Source organism: Bicyclus anynana, chromosome 27, assembly GCF_947172395.1.
Source record: "Bicyclus anynana chromosome 27, ilBicAnyn1.1, whole genome shotgun sequence".
In the NCBI taxonomy this organism is placed as follows: domain Eukaryota; kingdom Metazoa; phylum Arthropoda; class Insecta; order Lepidoptera; family Nymphalidae; genus Bicyclus; species Bicyclus anynana.
The window spans coordinates 436,243-453,538 of NC_069109.1; the positions used below are offsets into that span (position 1 = coordinate 436,243).

At 39.4% G+C, this 17,296-nt stretch overlaps 1 protein-coding gene across 2 annotated transcripts; it reads right to left on the reverse strand.

The window, feature by feature from the left end:
* Positions 1–299: 299 nt before the first annotated feature.
* Positions 300–17,136, reverse strand: LOC112048787 (zinc finger protein 157). Of its 2 annotated transcripts, none has more exons than XM_024086446.2 (15): positions 16,844–17,136; positions 15,846–15,980; positions 14,643–14,762; positions 13,525–13,670; positions 12,491–12,598; positions 11,141–11,258; positions 10,029–10,133; positions 9,042–9,193; positions 7,994–8,053; positions 7,585–7,701; positions 6,590–6,721; positions 6,062–6,133; positions 4,868–5,084; positions 2,741–2,869; positions 300–1,419 (listed from the first exon to the last, which is right to left on the reverse strand). In XM_024086446.2, the coding sequence occupies exons 1-15, from the start codon at positions 16,991–16,993 to the stop codon at positions 1,282–1,284; spliced, it is 1,899 nt and encodes a 632-aa protein (XP_023942214.1). In that variant the 5' UTR covers positions 16,994–17,136; the 3' UTR covers positions 300–1,281. The 2 variants fall into 2 exon arrangements, with proteins under 2 accessions (XP_023942214.1, XP_023942213.1); XM_024086445.2 differs by having other exon boundaries at positions 2,723–2,869; positions 16,844–17,133.
* Positions 17,137–17,296: the final 160 nt, after the last annotated feature.

A 17,296-nucleotide genomic window follows, 5' to 3' on the forward strand; every position in this document is an offset into this window, starting at 1 on the left:
ATTTTCCTTTTCCTCTATATTTTTCACTAGCTGACGTAGCGCGGTTTCACCCGTGTGGTTCCCGTTCCCGTAGGAATACGGGGATACTATATAGCATATAGCCTTCCTCGATAAATGGGCTATCTAACACTGAAAAAAATTTTCAAATCGGACCAGTAGTCCCTGAGATTAGCGCGTTTAATCAAACAAACAAACAAACTCTTCAGCTTTATAACATTAGTATAGATTTGTTTTCTTTTTCCATTTTCTTCTATGTAAAACGTCTGTGACAAGACATCTAGTAGCAAATAAAACTCAGATTACATTCAAAAAGTATTTTTATTTCTTATAAAATACATGGTCTGTTTCTTTAACACTAGACAATCGTTTTCATAGTAGCATGGCAGTGATTTGCACAAGGCTTTTAACTAGGCACTATACATACAAACTGGAAAATACCTTTTGCAATACAGATTCGTAATGAGTCGTTAGGGTAAGCAGTGCATCTATGAAGTGCACGAATAGCTCAACTTAAATGAAATTACGTTATTTCATATTTTTTTTAATATTAAGCTTTACGGCTCTGGGTGCTAGCCCTTTGGAGCTATTATTTTTAATTATAGTTAATGTAGGTCATAGAGTAACCAGAGTGAGTCTTTGCAAGCAACGTACTGAAGCCGGTTAAACTCATTACAAAAAACCAAACGTCACGCGTCTTGACAACCGCATATACAAAGATTTTTCATAATTTGTATTTCTAAATTTAACACTAACAACAATTACGTAAATTAATATAATCTATAATTACCAATAAAAATACTCCATCTTATTTCTTTAGTTTTTGTGAACAGTTTTTAAAATATCTAAAAGACGCCATTTTTCTTGAATAATATGGAAAGTTACTGATGCGACGCTTAGTGTCATACTGAGTCGAGAATGTATTCGTTTTTGAATTTCGTATTTGTTGCGGCTACGACAACGTCGTGTTCCGTACGCTCTATCCGTTTGTTTTTTATGGGTTTCAGCGGCTCTACCACGCTATTTGTAAATACTCACTCTGTATGATATTTACTCTGTGAGTATGATAAATTAAAAAATCTTTAAGATTGTATACACGTCTGAAAAGTGAAAGGTGCGCAACCGAGGAGCAGCAGGCCGCTGAAAGGTGCGCAGAATAGGTTGCGCACAAAAAACGTAACGTTTCTTAAGGAGTGAACTCCAAAAAAACGATGATCCTGTAGTAAGATAAACGAAAATAATCTTTAACTCAATATTAATAAGGTTTATTTTAGTCTCGTCAGGCTACGGCCCGGCGGTGACGGTGAAGTACTCGCACGGCAAGTTCTGGCGACCCCACTCGAACATGAGTGGGGGGTCCTCCTTGAATACCTCCACTTTGGGGGGCGCCGGCTCCGGGGGCGGGGGGAGTTTCACTTTTATCTGAAAAAATAGACAAAATAAATATTAGTAGAGTGGATATTTTATGATGTTGTTTGACAAGTTAACCGAATTTGTCTATTTTTTTACACGCGTTACTTCGATTAGGGTGAAAGGAGATGGTCCAAAATTGTATGGAGCCCAGGATCAGTCATTGTACCCTGGCGGAAATAAAAGAATACTAGATTGTTATACAAGGGGCTAAAAAACCCATTTTAAACGAGGTATTTTTAGGCCTAAATGAAACCGAGTTTATAATGGGTTTAGCCCCGCGTGTTACACTACGATTACAATACTTTTCACTACGATTGCGAGAAAATAAAATAACTCGGTACAGTAGTCAATGTTTAATTTTATTTGAAAATTAAAATGTAGGTACAAAATGCTACAACTTTTGGATGTTTCGGGGAGATGCTTTTACCCGGTAACTTAATTTCCGACTACAGTGAAGTTGAATAATGAGTATGAGGGGTAAACATGTTAGACAATTGTTCAAAAAACACAATGCGTAAGTTGTAGTAGAGCCGTGATAGCCGAGTGGATATGACCTCTGCCTTCGATTCCGGAGGGTGTGGGTTCGAATCCGGTCCGGGGCATGCACCTCCAACTTTTCAGTTGTGTGTATTTTAAGAAATTAAATATCACGTGTCTCAATAGGTGAAGGAAAACATCATGAGGAAACCTGCATACCAGAGAATTGTCTTAATTCTCTGCGTGTGTGAAGTCTGCCAATCCACATTGGGCAAGCGTGATGGACTATTGGCCTTATCCCTCTCATTCTGAGAGGAGACTCGAGCTCAGCAGTGAGCCGAATATGGGTTGATGACGACGAAGTTGTAAGTAAGAATGCACTTGTTGTTCTTTTCTCCACTTATTAAATTTTTCGTAAGTAGGTGCTTAATTTGTAAGTCTTTTTTAACCCGTCTCCAAATTAGGGTCACCATTCTGACTAGATGAAGACATAACAATTAATGTTGCGAAACATGTAAATTACGGTCACAAATTCACAATGAATTTATTTAAAAATATCAAGTAATTAGATTATTCACGACAATAATTGTTTTTAAATTCTCGCTCTTCAATTTTATTTTCTTTATTAATATATTTTTTCCCATGAAGAAAAGGCAAAGGTATTTCACCGTACACCCTTGTCTTCAAATCTCAGCCGACAAAGTGCTCGGCCGAGCACTCGTCGATATGTTTATACGTACCGAGTGCTCGGCCGAGGGCACTGTCTCGCCCGTTAGCTCGGTGCGTGTGATCAAGGCGTCAGCGTGCTCTTGCCTGCACCAACACACAGACTCACCTTGGCGCTGCGGTGTACCTTGAGGTGCACGAGCTTGACGTGCGTGCGCATGGCGGTGCGCTGCGCGAAGCCGCGCCCGCACTGCGCGCACGCGAACGGCTTCTCGCCCGTGTGCGTGCGCACGTGGTTCGTCAGCGTGCTCTTCGCCTGCGACCACAAGCCAATTACAACATGGAGACGCATCGCACGACTCACGAACAAAATTGTCTGTCGTTGTATGAGGGGGACGAGGTAAACTCGCACATCACATTTTTTTTTGTGAAAATAATCTCGTAATTATAATATCTTCATAAAATAAAATTGTATTTTTGTCACGTCACCGCAAACGCCAATCATAAACTGTGACGTCATTCGCTACAAGGCATAGTTTGTGATTGGCGCTTGCGGTGACGACTCGACTCAACTCGAGCTCAGCAGTGAGCCGTATATGGGTTGATAACGACAACGACGATATGGGTATCAAATGATAGGGATTTGCTGACAGGAATACGAAAAAAATCCACACTTAACAATTTATGATAAACAATAATTACAACACAAAGCATTATTGCACAAAATCACTAACGCGACTGGCAGCGTGACGGTGACTACTCTGCCTAACAAACAACTGAACAATCTCACCTGATGATAAGTGATGATGCAGTCTAAGATGGAAGCGGGCTAACTTGTTAGTAGGAGGAGGATGAAAATCCACACCCCTTTTGGTTTTCGCACTCACATTCACGAATAAAGTTGTCTGTCGTTTTTTGAGGGGTATTTGCAAAATGCTCTTCTCGTAATATGTGCGTGGTTAAATATTTAACTAATGTGCGCATTAAAGCGTCAATAGATCGACTCAACATCCAAAGGCTAAGGGTTCGAGTCCCAAGGTTAAACTATTCTTATATTCACTAACTCTCTTTTAACCTTTTTTTTAATACAATTAAAGAATGTGGTAGTTGAATGAAAAAATTAAATTATAGTATCATATTTAAAAGATCTGGCAAATATGACTAATACTTGGACATTTAAGGGTCTGGACACTTGAAAGAGGCTACCTTCCAAAGCCACGAAAGTCCAAGATCCATAATTGGCTCGATAGACAATTATGTAACCATTAGTTACCTATGGTTCTAGCATATACCGACAAATTTTCAGCTTTTTTTATAAATGACAAACAAACCCTTTGACTGCAATTTCATCTGATGTTAAGTGACGATATAGTCTAAGATGGAAGCGGGCTTATTTTACCCTTACCTCTGACGGTAACGCTAAAACGGTTAACTCGCACATCAAAAATATTTAACACCATTAAAAATATTCTATGTGCCTACACTACACACAACTATAAATTTGACTCGCAATACACACGCGTAATTTTTACACAGACTAACAAACACATCGCTTAGACTATCCACAGATTAAATACATAGAATATTCGATTACTGATCGATGTTTGGCTGTTTCGTCAAAATAATCGATTCTTTTTATAAATTTTTTTATTACAAATTTGATAAAATTAAGGTTTAAATGCTTTCAAATTAAACTTTACTCCATCTTTTATTAAACTACAAGTTTTTAGCCGTTTTTTATGCCATTCAACTACACAAACCGGCATTTAGGGAGCTCTTTACACGACGAAAACGATTACAACAATGTAACATCGATTCTAAAGCAAAAGTATTTACAAACGCGTTAGATCATTGATTTTTGATCTTTGCCTGGGGGGTAACGGTTAGCGAGGCAGGTCCTGTTATTTAAATGGTCTAAGTAAAACAAGCATGATTTTATTATTTTCAAATTCAAATTCCTCCGAGGTGTCGGAGGAATTAAAATTTGAATGGAGTATTACGTGTTTTGGCAGTTTGACAGTGTAATGACAGTTTATTTTTACATTTTGATCAGACTTCGGAGCTTTGGATTCTAGCCATTTTGAAACTAAAGTGATAAAAATGGAATAAAAACGCTTTAAAGGGCTCGAACCTAAGGTCGAAATAAGGTTTTTTTTAAAAAAAGTAAACAATGTCTGCGACGAGGAATTAACGTAATGGATATAATTACTTTTTTTGTAGATTTTTATTCCGGAGTTTAACAGTAAAAATGGTTTGGTGAAAATTAAAAAAATTAAAAAAAAATATCACGTGATCAACTGGCAAGTGCACTCACCCGGAACATCTTCCCGCACGTGTGGCAGACGTGGGCGGGCGGCGCGCGCAGCCCCCCGTGCACCACCTTGACGTGCTTGCGCAGCGAGGCGCGCGTGGCCAGCGCCGCCTCGCACTGCGCGCACGGGTGCTCGCGCACGCCCTCGTGCTGCACGCGCACGTGCGCCGCGAGCAAGTGCGCCGCGGAGAAGCCCTTGCTGCACACCGCGCACTCCATCCTGCGGGCCAGACCACTTAACTATCCGGCTCGAAGGACCATATGTTTTTATGTAAATATGGTCCTTCGAGCCGGATAAAAAAATATTTGCCATATCTTTTAAACATGACCAATATTCCCATTCCCATACTCGTCGGAAAAAACTATTTAGAGTGGGTACGACAATAGTCCAACGAAGCGGGGATCGAACTATTACACTTCGGTGATGAGTCCGACCGCTTTTTCAACGATACAAGCCATTCTTCAGCTTCAGCTTTATAATATTAGAATAATATTATAAAGCTGAAGCTTAAGAATGGATACAAGCCATTCTTCCGCTTCAGCTTTATAATATTAGAATAATATTATAAAGCTGAAGCTGAAGAATGGCTTGTAACTAACTAATATTATAAAGCTGAAGAGTTTGTTTGTTTGATTGAACGCGCTAATCTCAGAAACTACTGGACCGATTTGAAAAAATCTTTTTGTGTTAGATAGCCCATTTATCGAGGAAGGCTATAGGCTATATATTATTCCCGTATTCATATGGGAACGGAAACCACGCGGGTGAAACCGCGCGGCGTCAGCTAGTTTAATATATTTTAGGGATTACTTAACTATCCGGCTCGAAGGATCATAATCACTGGCTTGATTAATGTCCCTCTATACATTTTAAATATTTTAAGGACTACTCAACTATCCTTTACGCTATCTGTAATGTCTGACTCGAAGGATTAAAATCGTTAGCTTAAATATCACCTCACCTTTACACATGCATCTATCTTTTTTAAAAATTGTAATGATCCAATGATGATGAATGACAGAACGGCTGGCTCATTTTTGCATTAGCCTTTCTGTTTGTTTTTGGGATAAGTTAGCTTAAGTTAGTATACTTTCTCAAAATAAACTGTGCTAATTCGAAAGGTTAATCCATAGCTCGGTTAATGATCATAAGTACACCTTATAACGAATAACTTTATTTCGACATTTTCTACTCACTTGGGCGCTTTAGTGTCTTTATGTTTCCTGGTCTTCTTGAGGTGTTGCCGCAGTGTGTGTGCTGATTTGAACCTGAAAGAAAGGGAACATCCTACAAATATTATAAACGCGAAAGTTTGTATGAATGTTTGGATGTTTGTTACTCTTTAACGCCGCTACTACTGAAGCAATTTGGCTGAAATTTGGAATGGAAATAGATTTTACTCTGGATTGACACAATGACTACTTTTTATCCCGAAAAAATCCATGGTTACCCGAGATTTGCGAAAACTGATGACTTTGATGATATGAATGTTTGTTACTCTTTCACGCCTCGACTACTGAACCGAATTAGCTGAAATTTGGTATTAAGATTATTATAGCATGAATTAACACATAGGCTACTTTTTATCCCAGAAAAATCCATGGTTGCTGAGGGATTTGTGAAAAACTAAATTCCACGCGGACGAAGTCTCCAATAATACACTGTAATCTTTGGTCAAGCGTGCGTTACGTTACTTGCTCTAGTCAATAAGCTAGTGCACCGACCTGACGTCGCACTCGACGCAGTAGAAGTCCTTGGCGTCGCTGTGCTTGATCATGTGGTGCCGGATCTGGTTCCTGGTGCGGAAGCGCTTGCCGCACTCGGGGCACTCGTAGTTCTTGATGCCCTGGTGGATGCTGACGGACAGACATACACATTATGAATATCATTTGAACAGGTTCATACCACTATAAAACGACGAGATTTTCAATGTCGATATTTTCGACCCAGTTGCATGGATCGTGGTCACGACGGGACTGAAATTTTACTTTTTACTTTTACTGTTTTAGGCTACTCGCCTGCTGTAAAAAACTAAGAAGATTTTTTGCATATCGGCAGTTTAGATGCCTAATCACATTTTTATTTGTGAAAATAATCTCGTATACAATTACGATATTTTATAAAACAAAATTGTATTTTTATCACGTCACCGCAAACGCCAATCATAAACTGTGACGTCATTCGCTACAAGGCATCGGTTTGTAATTGGCGCTTGCGGTGACGTGATACGTCACATCACTGCAAACGCCAATCACGCTGTTATCTTTATGAGTGACGTCACTTGCTGTGTTATGAGTTATGAGTGCTGTGTTTCGGCGGCAAAAATTTACGTAGATATTTTTTCATTTATATTAATTTTTTTACTGGTTATTATTGACAGGACAAAATAAAATATAGCTTATAATACACGCAAGTAGCCTATTATTGAAAATAGTTTACATATTGTAGAAATACCACTACAATTTGCTACAAAATGTAAAAAATTATTGCCCGTCAGTGAACGTTTTGGAATAGAGATTGTCTAACTTTAACAGACACACTTCCTCTTGTTTACCTACAAGATGTTTTGATAACGATCCGGCTCGAAGGGCCATTATTGTAATTATAAAAATGGTCCTTCGAGCCGAAATGTTCACTTACACCTTCCTTTCTGCAATTTAGATATATATATATATATATCACAATTTAGGTTTTTAGATAGATAATCAACGATACTCACAGCTGGTGCTCCACAAGCGAGTCTCTGTTGACGAAGCTCTTGCCGCAGTCTGAGCACACCACGCGCCCCGAGCCGGAGTGGTGGTTCCGCATATGTCCTCGGTGGGTCTTGTCGTTGCTGCCAAAGATTTTACACCATTAGATATGTCACTAACACGTCGAAACTTAGACGCACAAAGGTGGCTAATTGTCTTCATTTCATTTACTCGCACAGTAAAGAACAAAAGTTATTTAAACATATTATACTTGAATATTTTCGATAATGTCGAGTTGTGTGAACTATACATACAGATATGTTGTAAGTAAACACAAAATTGTGCATGTGTGAACTCAGAATTTCAAACGACCGCTGTTGCAGGCGTCTGCTAGTTTAAAATTAATCAAAAAATATAAAAATAATAAATAATTACTTGGAAACTTTTCCGCAGAGATGGCACGTGATCACAGAGAGGACGCCCTCGTGCTGGGAACTGCGCACACAAAAAAAAATGAAGCAGTTAAATAACTCTACAGTAAACTCATCAATTAGTCATTAACTCAATCTCAGAGTCGGCTAGTCAGTCATTAACTCAATCTCAGAGTCGGCTAGTCAGTCATTAACTAAATCTCAGAGTCAGCTAGTCAGTCATTAACTCAATCTCAAGAGTCAGCTAGTCAGTCATTACTCAATCACAGAGTCAGCTAGTCAGTCATTAACTCAATCTCAGAGTCAGCTAGTCAGTCATTAACTCAATCACAGAGTCAGCTAGTGAGTCATTAACTCAATCACAGAGTCAGCTAGTCAGTCATTAACTCAATCACAAGAGTCAGCTAGTCAGTCATTAACTCAATCTTAGAGTGAGCTAGTCAGTCATTAACTCAATCTCAGAGTCAGCTAGTCGGCCAATAATTCAATCACAGAGTCAGTTACTCAGTCATTAATTCAATTACAGAGTCATCTAATCAGTCATTAACTCAATCACTGAGTCAGCTAGTCGGTCATTAACTCAATATGAGAGTCAGCTAGTCAATCATTAACTCAATCACAGAGTCAGCTAGTCAGTCATTAACTCAATCACAGAGTCAGCTAGTCAGTTATTAGCTCAATTACATATTCAGCTAGTTAGATTAGCTTGTCGACCAATCATTAACTCATTTACAGCCTAAGTAAATTTTTAATTTACATACGAGTATAGAGTTAATTAGTCAGTCTTTTACGGAGTAAGCTAGTCAGTTACAGAGTAAGCTAGGTCGAGGTCGCTAGGCTGGTCGTCAGTTGGTCAGTCAGTCCGTCAGTCAGTCAGCAGCACGCGTACGTTACCGTACGTGGTTGACGATGGCGAGGCGGTCGAGCATGCGCCGGCCGCACTGCACGCACTCGTAGCGCAGCGTGTGCGTCAATCGGTCGAGGTAGGTAGGTTGGTCGGTAGGTCGGACGGTCGTCAGTCCGTCAGTCAGTCAGCAGCACGCGTACGTTACCGTACGTGGTTGACGATGGCGAGGCGGTCGAGCATGCGTCGGCCGCACTGCACGCACTCGTAGCGCAGCGTGTGCGTGAGCGAGTGCACGGACGCGGAGTAGGCGGTGGGCAGGTGCATGGAGCACAGCGAGCACTTGTACGGGCCCCGGGACTGGAACAGGGGTCTATGTTAGTACTGACGGACCCGGTCAAGCTTCGCACTTCTTCCCTATTTTACCCTACACTACCCTTACTCCTACCCCTACTCTACCAAACCCATATTTGACAGGATGGACAACAAACAACTGCTTGACAGATACTAAACAAAGATTTATGAAATGGCAACCCTGCACCGGAAAGCGCAGTGTTGGTCAACTCCCCCATTATGTGGACCGAAGACATCAAGCAGGTTGTAGAGAGCCACTGGTTGATGGTGACTCGAGTTGTGCTTGGAGATCCGTGAAAGAGACCTATGTCCATCGGCTGATAATTATGATGATGATGAATAGGATCTTACAAAATTTTGGTGATGGTGTTAATCTTGACGGCCTCCGTAGCGCAATGGCATGCGCGGTATATTTACAAGACACAGGTCCTGGGTTCAATCCCCTGCTGGACCGATTGATTTTTCTTAATTGGTCCAGGTCTCGCTGGCGGGAGGCTTCGGCCTTGGTGGCTAGTTACCACCCTACCGACAAAGACGTACCGCCAAGCGATTTAGCGTTCCGATATGATGTCGTCTAGAAACCGAAACGGGTGTGGATTTTCATCCTCCTGCTAACAAGTTAGCCCGCTTCCATCTCAGATTGCATCATCACTTACAATTAGGTGAGATTGTAGTCAACGGTTAACTTGTAAAGAATGAAAAAAAAATCGTTTGTCACGGAATTCCTTAACCCTACAACATCAGTTGCAAGTCCGGGATCCGCTTGGGGTGTTTCCCTCTAGCACACAATGGACCCGGCACCTGCACGTCCATGGCATGCTAAGATATTGGTTCAACTCACCGGGCTGTGTTTGAACATGTGGTTCTTGAGTTTGGCTTCAAAGTTGAACCCTTTGAAACAGAGATGGCACTGGTACGGGAACTTTAGCTTCACTTTGCTCTCCTCCTAAAAAGCGTCATTTGTAATTAATAGGCTACTCGCCTGCTGTATAAAACTAAGAAGATTTTTTGCATATAGGCAGTTTAGATGCCTAGAAATTATAATCACATTTTTATTTGTGAAAATAATCTCGTAATTGTAATATTTTTATAACTTGTATATTTTTATTACAAAATTGTATTTTTATCATCGTAAAATGTGACGTCATTCGCTACAAGGCATCGGTTTGTGATTGGCGCTTGCGGTGACGTGACATATCACGTCACTGCAAACGCTAATCACGCTGTTATCTCTATGAATGACGCCACTTGCTAATGTGTTGTGTTTCGGCGGCAAAAATTTTATGTACATATGTTTTCATTTCTATTAAATTTTTTACTGGTTATTATTGACGGGATTAAATAAAATATAGCTTATAATACTCCCATAATTTAGTTTAAACACTGTTTACAAAAGAGGCAAGCAGCCTCATAGTAGTATTAACAGCAAGACTGTATTACTAACTTGTATACTGAATATACCACTAAATTTGTCATTCATTAATTTATACATTTTTTTTTTAATTGACTACAATGTATAAATAATTTTTCTCTTTAATCTTCTAATAAATCTCAATTTTAACCGATTCCAAAAAAGGAGGAGGTTCTCAATTCTACGCATGTTTTTTTTTCAAATGCTTGTTAGTTTGTTACCTCGTAACTTTATCATTTATTAACCAATTTTGAAAATTCTTTTTTGTTTGAAAGAGTATACTTCCAGATTAATTTTCATGAAAATCTGTTTAGTAATTTTGTGTCAATCAAACCAAGAAGTCGGATCCATTTTTAAGTGAAAAAGATTATTATAGCATCGATTGACAAAAAAGTTATACTAAATATATTTTTTACAAAAATTCAAAACAATATATTTTTTACAAAAATTCAGATAAACATGAATGTCTGAAGTCAGTCAATCAGGCAACAAGCGTGTGAGTTAGTCAATCAAACAGTCAGTCAGTCAGGACATAGACCCACCTCTCTCTGTCTGAGCTGCTCGGCGGGGTCTAGTTTAATAATCCTAATCTTAGTTTCATCTATCTCTATGGGTCTCCGGAGCGCACTCCTCTTTGGTTCAAAAGCCTCCACAGCTGTGCTGGAAACAAAGTATAATTAAAAAAATATACAGGGTGCTCAGGAGCAGTTCCCATAACTTCTAGGTGTTGACGAGTCGACTTATAGGAGCCAAACTGCATATATTTTTTTTTGACTTAAAAAAAATCTTTTTATGTTTTTATGCAAAACAATTCAACTAATTCCGACTATCCATGTAACAGGCGCCTTTATCTAGCAGCATTTTACGAGATATTGCAACTGGCACGCCGCACTTCACTAGCAAGCTACTTCATGATATTTATCAATGAACCAGCTGACGCCGCGCGGTTTCACCCGCGTGGTTCTCGTTCCCGTAGGAATACGGGGATAATACCTTCCTCGATAAATGGGCTATCTAACACTGAAATAATTTTTCAATTCGGACCAGTAGTTCCTGAGATTATCGCGTTCAAACAAACAAACTCTTCAGCTTTATAATATTAGTATAGATGTATAGATAAGTGTGGCTAGGTCATAATACAAGGATGCGATATAAGGAACACAATTTAAGAATATATTTTACTTCGAAAATATTCATTTTGGAACACATTCCTTAGACATTTTTAATTAATATTCCTTAAAAAGACTTCCGAGCACCCTGTATAATACCATAGACTGATCCCGTTGACTTCGTGGCGCAGTGGATAGTGGCCCTTCTACGTCCAAAGGTTGCGGGTTCGATTTCCACGACAGTTAAATATTTGTGTGATGATGTTCGGTGTCTGGGAAGATGTAACTTGTATACAGGGTTTCCCGTAATTAATGGATAAAATGCAAATGGTAGATACACAATGGCCTCCGTATGCGCGATGCATTTACAAGAAGGTCCTGGGTTCGATCCCCGGGTGGGCCGATTGAGATTTTCTTAATGGGTCCAGGTCTGGCTGGTGGGAGGCTTCGGCCGTGGCTAGTTACCACCCTAATGGCAAAGACGTATGGGAAAGCGATTTACCGAATCAGTACGGTGTCGTGTAGAAACTGAATGGGGTGTGGATTTTCATCCTCCTAACAAGTTAGCTTCGATCTTAGATTGCATCATCACTTACCATCAGGTGAGATTGTAGTCAAGAATAAAAAAAAACACCAGGTGATTATGATAAACTAATTTGTATAGTTTTGAAAAATTCCCTACGGTGACCAAATTATATATTTTTTTGGCGAATTTTAAGAATTTTCCATTTTGAATTTAATATAATAAATATATATATACATAAAAAATAATCTAACACTCACTCTAACTCCACACCTTTCTTTTTGGTTTTGATTTTTTTCTTAACTTTCTTTTTCTTTTCTTTCCTATCTTCTTTTGCTGTGGGTTCTTCAAATTCGTTTTTAATATTCCTGTAATAATATAATTTTGATATTTATTAAAAGAGTTTGATAGCCGTGATAGCCCAGTTGATGTGACATCTGATGATTCCGGAGGGTGTAGGTTCAAATCCGGTCCGGTGTTCATTTTAAGAAATTAAATGTCACGTGTCTCAAACGGTGAAGGAAAACATCGTGAGGAAACCTGCATACCAGAGAATTATCTCAATTTTCTCTGTGTGAAGTCTGTCAATACGCATTGGGACAGCGTGGTGGACTATTGACCTAACCCCTCTCATTCTGAGAGGGGACTCCTGCTCAACAGTGAGCCAAATATGGGTTGATAACTCAGACCAATTATTGTATAGGACCTGTCTCGCTAGATATTACTTTTCTGTCAAAGTATATGATCAATGATCTAATGTGATTATAAAGACTGTCTCTATAGTATCGATGTTTCATAGTTGTTTCGTGTTCGTCGGTTAAAGAGCTCCGTAAGAATTTGTAACCTTTTTTGTAGTAGAATGATGTTAAAAACGGGCAACAACTTCTAGTTTAGTTTAGTTTATGATATATACCAAATGTAAGATCGTTTTCCTCAGAAAATGACAGACAATTTTCTTTGTGACTTTGGGTATGATACTACTTAAAGACCTTGGCCTCTCTAGAAGTGCAGCTAGTTCTATATAAGAACGAGTATACAAAGCTGCTCTAATAGGATCTTACCAAATGTGGCGGCAGGGAGAACAACACGAGCAGAGAACGGGGAGTGTTGATCGATCGTCAAGGAATTCCTTAACCCTACATCCATCGATTACAAGTCCGGGAGTTCTTCTCTCTACCACGCGATAGACCCAGCACCCGCACGGTGAATCCATGGAATGCTAAGGAATGCTAAAGAATCTCTTCTATAATTGGTCTGAGGTTGATAATGATGATTGATGACTAGAATGGCTCACTTGATATCCTGCAGAGGCACATTGTCATTGCAGTCTGACATCAGCTCCTCGTCCTTGACGGACGTGTCGTCCGGGAACTCTCCTCCCCCCTCGTCCATGCGGCTCAGGATCTCGTCCAGCTTCGACATCGCCGGGGGCTTCTCATGCTGGAAAGGAAACCGACCATTCTTCACACACTGACTATGGGTAGAGGACAGATTAACAACCCTTCCTTTTCATCCTTGTCACACATTTTACTAACCTTCCTTACCTTCCTTGTAACGCATCATAATGTTATACAAGTCCCTCTCCCTCCCCTGTAATGTATTGTAACGTTTAAGACTCCTTACTTTCTCTGTAACACATGTAGAACAACTTGAATGTCCTACATCTATATTAATATTATAAAGCTGAAGAGTTTGTTTGTATGTTTTGGTTGTATACGCTAATCTCAAAAACTAGTCGCCTGATTTGAAAAATTCTTTCAGTGATAAATAGCCCGTTTATTGAGGAAGGCTATATATTAAGCTATATATTATCACGCTAAGACCAATAGGAGCGGGGCACCAATGAAGAATGTTTCAAAATCGGGAGAATTTTTCCTATTGAGAGCTTACGCTGCGTGCGCTGCGTAAACGGTTAAAGTTTCGCAAAAATCATGTATCACAGAATTGTTCACCTTTAAGTTCTAAGACTTGTTCGCTGACTATGGGCCTTATTAGAAGAAAGTCACACAGCGGGCGATGGAACGAGCTATGCTCGGAGTATCTCTTCGTGATCAAATCAGAAATGAGGAGATCCGTAGACAAACTAAAGTCACTGATATAGCTCAGCGAGTCGCGAAGCTGAAGTGGCAATGGGAAGGCCACATAGTTAGAAGAGCCGATGGATGTTGGGGTCCCAAGGTGCTGGGATGGCGATCCCGCACCGGAAAGCGTAGTGTCGGTCGACCCCCCACCAGGTTGACCGAGGACATCAAGCGAAAACCGCTGAATGCTGGCGGCTCGAGACCGTTATGCTTGGAGATCCATGCAAGAGGCCTATGTCCAGCAGTGGTTGTCCATTGGCTGATAATGATAAAGTTCTAAAGAGTCCGCGACAGTTCCCACGGGATATAACTAGGACAATAATGTTCTCACCTCCAAAACTTTTTGGTATCCAAGTCTGCCTTTCCCATTTTCAAATACGAGGGTGGGGCACACTTTGAGTTCGGGGCGTGCGTACTTAGTCAGCTCCGGATCAGCGCCATCTATGGGAAACTGAAACAAAGTATGACGTGACGAGTAGCAGCCACAGTGATTGTACCATCATTTAGTAATAGAGGAAACACATCGAGGATTTGTGACCTTGGGTGTAGGTTTAAGGGATCCCTTTAGATTGCATAAACCTTCCCCGTTGTGGAGGGCCATGTTCTCCATGCCCACATTAAACAATTTATGATCAATAATTGGCAAAACATTATTACACAAAAAAACAACAAAACATTATTACACAAAAATGTTATTAGGCAGTGTGACGGTGTCCACGCTGCCTAACAAACAACTGGGCTCAAGTCATCAAATACTCTCTTATTTATACCAACACTGATAGCTCCCCTCCACAATAACATAAATAATGAATATTATGCATTATTTTCCAAAACCATGGATACAAGTTTATTATATCACTATCAAAACTCTGCAGTGTCACCTGCCTGGCTCCCATTCCTGTGGGAATACAGGGATAAAATATAGCTGATATTGGGATAATATAAAAGATAAGATACAGGGTGTTCCTTAATTAACAGATAAAATGCAAATGGTAGATAGGTACAACACCTATGAGAAATTATCTAAAACTTATATAATTAGTTTGGAAAAAACCTAGGGTGAATGAATTATATCTATTTTTTTCGATAATTTTTTTCTATTTTGAATAAATTTTTTGAAAGCTGTAACTGCTATAATTAAGATTTTGGAGATCTGATTTTTGATAAAAATTACTAATTCTGATACTATTTTTACACATTCTGATGTTTTTCTTCAAAATGATTTACAATATCAGACTTTTGCCTGAAATTGCTAATGCAATGAATTTCTTTCACCATTACAATCCGACATTATCCCTGCTTTCCCACAGGAATGGGAACTAAGTGGCTGAAACTGCAGGCCATCTCTTACTCACTACTAAACAAGTACCACCAAGCAATTTAGTGTTTTGGTACGATATTGTGTAGAAACCGAAAGGAGTGTGGATTTTCATCCTAACAAGTTAGCCCGCTACCATCTTAGATTGCATCATCACTTACCATCAGGTGAGATTGTAGTCTAGTCTTGTAAAAAATATAATAAGTGAGTACTTACAGGAGCGCATCTGCTATGATAGTTGTACAACAAGGCGTGAGCTCGGAGCACCTTCAGTTTGAATTGTACAGTCTTCAGCAGCAGAGCACTGCACTCCCAGCAGATCCATTGCGGCAGACCATCTGACTCTGATACCTTCAATGTAAAAAATTCAAGTCATAGTGATTGAATCAGAAATTAGGAGATCCACAGAAGAACCAAAGTCAACAACATAGCTATGTGGATAGAATAGAATAGAAATCATTTATTTGTTAGCACAACACATAACTACATAATAACTTAAAACTAATACATTTACATCGTAATAATAACTTAAAACTAATACATAAATATATATAGAAAATATGTTGTGCCAAAAAAAATGGACCTGACTCAGCTAAAATTTGTGAGTACATCAGTACCCACAACGCTGGTATTCTGATAGGGCACACAGTTCGAAGAGCCGATGGATGTTGGGGTCCCAAGGTGCTAGAATAGTGATCCCTTGATGTCACCAGGTGGACTGATGACATCAAGGGAGTCTCAGGGATTCGCTGGATGCAAGCGGCTCAGGATTGTGATGTTTGAAAGTGCCTACAAAAGGCCTATTTCCTGCACTCCTGATGATAATTTGTTTAATGTACATAATTGTTTATAATAAGCAGAGCCAGCACTGTTCAAATTTCACACCGTAATTAATCTTTACTACAAATTTCAGATGATTCGGTTCAGTAGACGAGGCGTGAAAGAGTAACAATCATTCATACCATCAAAATCATCAGGTTTCGCCAATCTCGGGAATCCATAGATTTTTTCTGGATAAAAAGTAGCCTATGTGTTAATCCAGAGTAAATCCATTTCCATTCCAAATTTCAGCCGAATTACTTTAGTAGTAGCGGCACTAAAGAATAACAAACATCCAAACAAACGTACATCCATGCAACCTTTCGCTTTTTATATTAGTATTATTATATTATACTGAAATAAAGATAAAAGTTAATAACAAATAGAATACTCACAATAATATCGGCTAAATCGATGAAAAGACCCGCATAGCTGGTAATTTTCACCACACGTCTGTCTGTAGACAGACAGCAGCGGCAGATCGTTTTTCCGCATTCCAAGTCAGGTTTAAGCTCGATTTCATAATTCCCAGTGATTGCGTCCATTTCAGACGATTATTTAATAGTGAAATCATGAAATTTCTTTAATTTTTAACTCGTAAGCCTCGTAAACTATACACCACATGACCACAGATTAATTTGCAACACAGATCACTAGATTTGCAATTGCAATAAACAACATGGCGCATAGAATACAATTACTCACATAGCGTCTGGTGAAATTATGACAAATGTCAGTTGACATTGACACCACAGAGCAACAAAATTATTATAGAAAAGATCATAGATAAAAGAGCCATAAAATCAATGAATTGATCATAGATATTGATTGATTGGCTTTACAGCTCT

What these genes read in the sequence shown, in the direction of transcription:
- LOC112048787 (XM_024086445.2), bottom strand. Translation starts at nt 16,993, where the DNA reads ATGGACGCAATCACTGGGAATTATGAAATCGAGCTTAAACCTGACTTG. An exon ending in TGCGTCGAGTGCGACGTCAG is followed by an intron (nt 6,134 to 6,589) that starts GTCGGTGCACTA and finishes CCTTTCTTTCAG; the next exon opens with GTTCAAATCAGCACACACAC. An exon ending in CGTGCGGGAAGATGTTCCGG is followed by an intron (nt 2,870 to 4,867) that starts GTGAGTGCACTT and finishes TTGTGGTCGCAG; the next exon opens with GCGAAGAGCACGCTGACGAA.